Genomic DNA, 8,120 nt, shown 5'->3' on the forward strand with positions numbered 1-8,120 from the left:
TACATGGTAGCTTTACAGAAGCCATATTAAAGTTGTCTAAGTAGAGCAGTCTCTGCAGATGCCAAGTTGTAACCTGCCCCTTGCCAAGACAACCCTTCCCCCCCCCACCCCTTCACTTGCACTTCACCCTGACAGTTTGCATCGTCGGTTAAGCTAGCTGAGCTTCCATTTCCAAGAGGATCCAACCCCTGCCCATTCAGACTTCGCCCCAAATAGTTTCTCATTTAATAGGTTCAAGATTGTGCAAGACCTACTGTGCCCATAGCTTACCTGCATTCTGACATCACAGGCTTTATATCCAACAGTAAGAAGTAGATGCCGGTCTGCCTTCAGAGAATATCCACAGCCTGTGGGAAGCTCCATGACTGCCACCATCGTATTGGATTTATCTAGAAGGCAACCATCTTGTCTGACACCATACCAAAACAAGATTCCCATTACCAGATTCCCAGTGCACTCACTCTTACCCATTATGTTAACTTGGTTAAAGGATCCACCAGGTAGAGTTAGGGTCATGCTAGAGGCTTTACAGGTGGTACTGTACAACACAGGTGGTCTAGTTGCAGTAGGGGAGGATGTGGGCACAGCATGAATGGGGCATTTCATGGTTACCTGCTCTTGCACACCATTCTCAGGTGTATACAGGACAACAAGAACATATCTGGAATGCTATACAAGAAAAGAACCATTTGTGGGAGTGCAGGAAAAGCCTATTAATGCAAGTGGTTTCTTGCATCTGGAACAGTGCACAATCGCCACTTACCTCCGTATGCACATGACAACTCCTATAACCTACTGTGAAGACAATAGTCTTACCCCTCTTCACCAAGTGGTACTGGCATTCCTTGGGAGCATCCAGGACCACGACTGGGTGATGCGATTTATCTAAAAAATGAGAAAATGCAAAGACAACAAAACCAGACTCCATTGTGTTAAGGGCACCAGCTTAAATGCCAAGAATAGGAAAGAGTTGCAATTTGAAAGTGTTTGTGGAAGGCCTGGTTGCTTAATGCAGATTAAGCACAGAGAAGCAGTATGCTTATTTACTCACCTAGTACTTTTACCTGACCCAGTAAGCCACCAGGTAGCTCAAGAGACATGCTGGATGCTCCACAAGCTATGTGCAGTGGCTTAGGTGTGGAGGGCTTTATAGGTGTAGACAGAAGCAAGGGTGGGTGCCATCTCACAGGACATTTCATGGTCACCACAATTTGGGGACCAACAGTGGGCTTGTAGACAACAGTCAGAGTGTAGTAATGATTCTAGGGAAGAAAAAGTGCCACCATTTAGCACTGGCTCATTCACTACCAGTTGTATAAATGCAGGATTTAGTCAACTCAAGTAACCGATAGTTGAAATGTCTAAAGGTAACTAGCCAGACTATGTAGTACTGCTTTCCAATTTAGGCAACTTCTAGATAAAACAGGTTTACCCACAAGGTAGCCAAATAAGAATCTGCAACCTTCAATATGAATTCACAAAAAGCTCAAGTCTTACCACAGTCTGGACATGGCAAGCCTGATAAGGCGTTTCGAAGAGGATCCCATGTGGTTTCTTCAGCAAGTGGTAGCCACAGATTTTGGGAGCAGTGTGGACTAGAACTTCATGATGGAACTCATCTATTCAAATAGACATACAGGCTCTTCAAGCCAAAATGACCCATTAACATGAGATCTGATGATTTAATGCCATCTTACCTAGAACTTTAACCTGATCTAAGGAGCCTGGAGGTAGCAGAACACTCATGCTAGAGTCTTTGCAAAGAGGACTAGGCTTCCTGGGTGATGTGGTTACAGTTGCAGCTGTAGTACCCCAATGAGAGCTTGGGCATTTCATAGGGACTACTACAGGCTGCTGATTTCTTGGCTTATACACCACTATTAGAATATAATGATTATCCTGCAATAAAAAAAAAAAAAAAAAAAAAAGTTAGTATGGCCTTTATAAAGCCCACATCTGAATGCAGAGTTAATTTACCTCCATATGGACATGACAGGATTTATAGCTTGCAGTAAACACCACATCATGGCCACTCCTCAGCAAGCGATAGTGACATCTTTCAGCCAATGGTTGCACTGCCACCTCCCGATGGTTTTTGTCTAACAAACCCCAAAAAGTTTTTTCACTAGATGTAAAGCATCACACCACAGTACCATATGTAGCAACACCTATTTCCACTCACCCTTCACTTTGACCTGGTCTGGCACAGCACCAGGTAGAAGCACATCCATAGTGGAAGAGTGGCAAGATACCTTTGGGTGAGACACTGGGGAGATAGTGGAATGGGGAGTAGTCACATGTTCCCCATAGTGTATTGGGCACCTCATGTCCAATACATTCTCCTCGTGGTTGGGACTGGTGTATCTCACTGTCAGGATATGGAAGCTCCCCTATCAAAGGAACTTGGATTAAAACCCTTCAAGGCAACTATTTAATTGCAGAATCCCAGCTACAATGACATGCTTAGTCAAGTCAATATGTGGAGAGGATTTCTCTGTGTAGAATGCAGTAATCTCCACTGTAGCCTTATTATAAAAATTGGCATCTGTCCATCCCCTACATCAGTTTATGCAGGCCTATGCCAAGTTACATTAATCTGGCAAATTGGAGTCTCACAATACTATTCAATGTTGCAGACGCCTACACGCAAGCACAACTCTGAAGGTTTCCATGATTTAATGCTCATGGAAAGGCCTCTCAATTCCCCATATTTAAAATAAAATCTACACACATCTTGACCACACAACCAAATGTTTTGGCAGGGACCCTAAAAGGGTCTAGTCATCCTAGTAAATGTGCACCTTTAAGCTCCTTTTCCAGACAATATAAAGGCCCCATGCCTTCCCCAGACTCACCTCTCTCTTCACATAGCAGCCTTTGTATGAAACAGTAAAGAAAATCCTTCCAAAAGCATCCTTCAAAAATACATAGTTGCATCTCCTAGCAAGGTGGCGTGCAGGGACCCAGTGGAGGTGGTCTGTTGGAAAGGTGGTACAGTTTAATTAAGCATCATTTTAATCTAATTCTTAAAGGTGTTCATTTAAAAAGGCATTAGTTTCAGACACTGAATTGTTGGTTTAATAGATGGAAATACTATTATCTACATAAAATGACAGTTGCAGAAGTGCATATGGTTTGGACAAAGCAACAACTCTTAACTGCTTTAAGAAAAAAGGTGCAAAGTGTGGCCCAGAGCCAAATTCTTGTAGAGTTATATACTGAAGCCTTGGGCGTTTTTTATTTTTATGTTTCTATAAAGAGGTCTCTCTAGAAACAAGATAGGTCAATCTGCTAGCCACGGTGGTGTCTTGACATCAATCACCCTACTCCCGATTTGAATCGGGAGTGCCGTGCTTACTTATGGCATCTTCAAATGTTCATACCCTCTCAGGACAGGACCAAATTTCAAATCATTGTAAATAAGACATTCAAATCATATGTAGGCCCTAGCAGCTACTGCCCAAGGTCTAGCAAGAGGTCAATGGCTTAGGTTCTAACCAAGACGATGCTAAGAAACAGTTGAGATTGCATAGAACAGGTTTCAGGAACTACTACAGGAACACAAATCAGTACTCAAGTGCACAGAGTTTTGCAGTCAAGATGGCTCTTGAAAGATCTTTGTGTATTTGTCAGGGGCAGTAATAATTTTAGATTACCAAAGACACTCAAAAGGGGAGACCACCCAGGACTACACCCAGCACCAGCAGATGGGTCACAAATCCATTCAGACAACTGAAAGCAGAGACTCACCTTTCACTTTTAGGTCATCAGGAGACCCTGAAGGGAGCCTAACAGTCATACTGGTGTCATTGCAGAGCACAGCCGGTGGAAGGCCAACAGAAACATCACCTGCTGGACAGGCAAGGGACACCTTCTCATTTTGCCAAAGAAGAGTCAGGACATAACAGCCTCTCTGCAGGGGGAGAAAGCTTGCAGTAAAACTCCTGAAGGGGGCAGCAAGTTACAAATGAACCAAAAATTCTTACTATTTTCTGCACATTGCAACCATCATTGTATGCTGTAAAAATGAAGGATCCAGTTCTCTTTTCCATTTTGTACTTGCATTGGTGAGCAATTCTGGTTACTTGCACAAAGGAAGAATTCACTAGAAGGGGCAAATAAAAATGAAGTTACTCAACATTACTGTATCAGACAGCATAAACTATCTGTATACACCATACTTACATCTCACTTTCAGATCAGCAGGAGATCCAAAAAACTGGGCAGACATGGACATCAGACCACAACTGCTCTCATATAGAAACACAGCCACTTCATGACAAACCTGCTCAGAAGGAGCTATAAACTTCATTCGGTAAAACTTCAGCTCAGGACTCCAACCACCACTGTGTTCACTGTCATGGTCCTCTCTATCCTGCAGTAGTTCAAACTCCTCTAAATCAGCTCCACGGGGTACATCAGCATTCACAACAGGATCACTCAATTCACCTCCAGCTACAACCTTTTCATTGAAATTAATGGCTTTTACCACCTTCACACCATGACTTACCACACCAATATTCAATTCTTTCCGTTTTATTGGGACATTTATATCATCCACATCTAGCACATCAAAATCCTGATACAATGGATGACCTGAACCATCTTTATCACCACCTTCAAACCCATAACTTGTAACTACTTTATCAGAAGACAACACAGGAGAAATGAAAGAATCTGTCTTACTGCCGATTTTTTCCACAGTTAGGTTAGAATCATCTACCAAGGCCTCTAAGAAACCTTCTTCTCCACTTATAAAATTAATTCCAGAGACCCATACTAATAAAAACAAAGGCAGCACTGCCTGCCCTTTCAGCAACATCATGAACTCTAATCTTAAAAAGAAGCCAACCATAAAACCCACACAAAGAAAACCAAAGCACCTAAAAGAAGAGATAACTAAAAGTTTAAATAACAAATGCATCAGCCTATCTATTTATAATGAGACACAAGTGACACCTGACATAAGATTCTCCTTAACGACACCCAATTTGGGAATTTTTTAGGTGCTTCATTTAAAAGCGTCCATGCAGATCATTTCCCTGCCAAATCAAAGGTGCCATTATGTTTTTTTTTCCTAATAGGTAGATCAAAATTACTCACCATATTTAAGATCCTGTTTAACAAGTGCCTGATTCAATTAACAAGGGTGGAGCTTTCAATTCCACTCTTCGGCCCTTTTAATATTTGAAATGGAGCCAATGACTTTGTGTTTCATTTGTATACAATTTAAAGAAAGAAGGCTAATTCAAACATACATTTCATACATTTTCTTGGATCTGCTTTTTATTAAGTCAAGGTAGTATGGTACTCTTCAGTCCTTCATTACAAATGTGACTTCTGATCCTCAAATGGGAAAATTCATGTTTCTTCCATGAAGTTCAACTCAGCTTTCAATATCAAATCAAACAGCTAGTTGTGACAAAGGTAGAAGGGTGACACAGTGGTTCGTATTACCGCATCAACAATCTCAGCCCCCTGAGTCCAAACCCTGTGTCCATGTGGAGTTTGCATGAGGTTCTGCTCCTGTTACTCTACTCATCTTCTCAAATGTGTGTGTATCTCTTTGGTTTATTGGCCCTACATTTTTCTTTCTGTGTCAGAGAGGACCTTGTAATGGATTTGTTCCCACCTATTTTTGGTTACTGCATTTCAGCTGACTCTTCTGGCACAGGGTTTGGTACTTCATGGATTTAAATTTGATTATTAGATTGGATTGAAAATGTAGATGAAAGTTTACTGTTGAAAGCCTGAAAACAGCCTAATAATTTAGAATGGTGAGGCATGCCATAGAATTAAAGTCATCTTAACAAGTAAACGGTCATAAGTTCACCAGGAGAAATTATACAGATATCTTGTATCTGTTAAGTTTAATATCTTTTATATTACTTATATCTCTCCATAATATCATTAATATTGTACTTTTAACTGTTGATATCTCAGTTTACTCCTTATTTTACCACGGCTAGGTTGATTTTTCATGTTTATGGTTTGCCCTGTCTCTTCGGGCTCTGTCTTGTTTCCTCTTAGTCTCACTTAGGGAGCAAAGATGGTGGAGTTATTGGAAGAGAGAAGGGAAAGAACACAAGTTATTATTTCTGTATTGCTTTTGCCTACAGAGCTGAAAGTGTCAATTTATGTGCTAGCTTGGTAATGGAAAACAAAGCAACATACATTTGAAATTATGGTTAAAACTGAAATCTAAGATCATTACATGTCCCCTATCACTCATAAGCTGTATATGTCTGATCAATCACTGAAGTTTGTAAGCCAGAAATCTCCAAACAGGTAAGGCCCAGTTTCAACTGAAAAGAGACTGGATTGGTCAAATATGTTATTCCAGCCATAATAAGAACACCAGGGGCCTCATGCATAGAATTCTCACTATAACATGACGTAAGCACAAAAGCGGAAATGTACTTACGCACAAAAAAATCCAGATGCATAAATCTGTGCATTCGCCAACTTCCACGTTCTTCCGCTACATAAATCCTAGTCAGCGTGGAAATTAACGCACGTGCACAAGCCTGTTGCCCCACCCCAACTCCTCCCAGAATTACTCCTATTTGAAAATGCTAATCAATATAAATAGCCCTTAAGCTCAGTGTTCTGTGAAAAGGCAATAGCAAAAGTACGAGGAAAAATAGAAGAATTTCAGCGAATACCAAGTGGAGGCAAAGAAAAACGTACTATTTGTTGTTTTAAACAGTGGTATTAACAGCAAAAGGAAGTTGATCGAGTGACATAGTGTCGGAGAAACTCGAAAGCTCAAGTTCACAAAGTGCCCGAAATAAAAAAGAAGTTGTCAGATATCAAAGACGCCGTGAAAATGCGAGTCGTAGCCCACCGTCTGAGTGTCATATGAAAGCTTATTAGGGTACAGAGAAAAAAAAAGGCACACAGTGTGAAAAAAGAACAAAATGTCAACTTTAATCTCGAAATTTCCACTTTAATCACGTAGTTTATTTTGTCATTAAAGAAGAACATCATAAACTTCATCTTAAAATCGTTTAATTTACTAGTTTCTCAAATCCCATTGTAACTAAAGTAGCATGTTGAATGCTTTGATTTGTATTTGATCTTCTATGTGATAGATAGATAGATAGATAGATAGATAGATAGATAGATAGATAGATAGATAGATAGATAGATAGATAGATAGATAGATAGATAGATAGATAGATAGATAGATAGATAGATACTTTATTAATCCCAAGGGGAAATTCACATACTCCAGCAGCAACATACTGATAAAGAAAATATTAAATTAAAGAGTGATAACAATGCAGGTATACAGACAGACAATAACTTTGAATAATGTTAACGTTTACCCCCCCAGGTGGAATTGAAGAGTTGCATAGTGTGGGGGAGGAACGATCTCCTCAGTCTGTCAGTGGAGCAGAAAAGAGACAGCAGTTTGTAGCTGAAGCTGCTCCTCTGTCTTGAGATGATACTGTTCAGTGGATGTCACCAGTTTGTCCAGGTGTGAGGCGTCCCTCTTCTTTATGCTGCCTCCCCAGCACACCACCGCGTAGAAGAGGGCGCTCGCCACAACCGTCTGATAGAACATCTGCAGCATCTTATTGCAGATGTTGAAAGATGCCAGCGTTCTAAGGAAGTATAGTCGGCTCTGTCCTTTCTTGCACAGAGCATCGGTATTGGCAGTCCAATCCAATTTATCATCCAGCTGCACTCCCAGGTATTTATAGGTCTGCACCCTCTGCACACAGTCACCTCTGATGATCATGGGGTCCATGAGGAGCATTCCTAAAATCCACCACCAGCTCCTTGGTTTTGCTGATGTTCAGGTGTAAGTGGTTTGAGTCGCACCATTTAACAAAGTCCTTGATTAGGTTCCTATACTCCTCCTCCTGCCCACACCTGATGCAGCCCACGATAGCAGTGTCATCAGCGAACTTTAGCACGTGGCAGGACTCCGAGTTGTATTGGAAGTCTGATGTATATAGGCTGAACAGGACCGGAGAAAGTACAGTCCCCTGCGGCACTCCTGTGTTGCTGACCACAATATCAGACCTGCAGTTCCCGAGATGCACATAATGAGGTCTGTCTTTAAGATAGTCCACGATCCATGCCACTAGGTATGAAACTACTTCCATCTC

General features: G+C 41.2%; 1 protein-coding gene across 1 annotated transcript in view; it reads right to left on the bottom strand.

Annotated features, from left to right (window-relative positions):
• Positions 1–4,887, bottom strand: part of LOC114649909 (uncharacterized) — a 32,881-nt gene extending 27,994 nt beyond the window's left edge. Inside the window, exons 1-12 of the mRNA XM_051926739.1 lie at positions 4,186–4,887; positions 3,987–4,105; positions 3,751–3,913; positions 2,856–2,977; positions 2,183–2,390; positions 1,978–2,099; positions 1,698–1,899; positions 1,498–1,619; positions 1,052–1,262; positions 764–885; positions 468–669; positions 271–389 (exon numbers count right to left, since the gene is read on the bottom strand). Of these exons, the coding sequence (XP_051782699.1) occupies positions 271–389; positions 468–669; positions 764–885; positions 1,052–1,262; positions 1,498–1,619; positions 1,698–1,899; positions 1,978–2,099; positions 2,183–2,390; positions 2,856–2,977; positions 3,751–3,913; positions 3,987–4,105; positions 4,186–4,855 (2,382 nt within the window). The 5' untranslated portion in view covers positions 4,856–4,887. The remainder of the gene's footprint in view (positions 1–270; positions 390–467; positions 670–763; positions 886–1,051; positions 1,263–1,497; positions 1,620–1,697; positions 1,900–1,977; positions 2,100–2,182; positions 2,391–2,855; positions 2,978–3,750; positions 3,914–3,986; positions 4,106–4,185) is intronic.
• Positions 4,888–8,120: the final 3,233 nt, after the last annotated feature.

The sequence above is a fragment of the Erpetoichthys calabaricus genome, chromosome 4 (assembly GCF_900747795.2).
Source record: "Erpetoichthys calabaricus chromosome 4, fErpCal1.3, whole genome shotgun sequence".
NCBI lineage: Eukaryota > Metazoa > Chordata > Cladistia > Polypteriformes > Polypteridae > Erpetoichthys > Erpetoichthys calabaricus.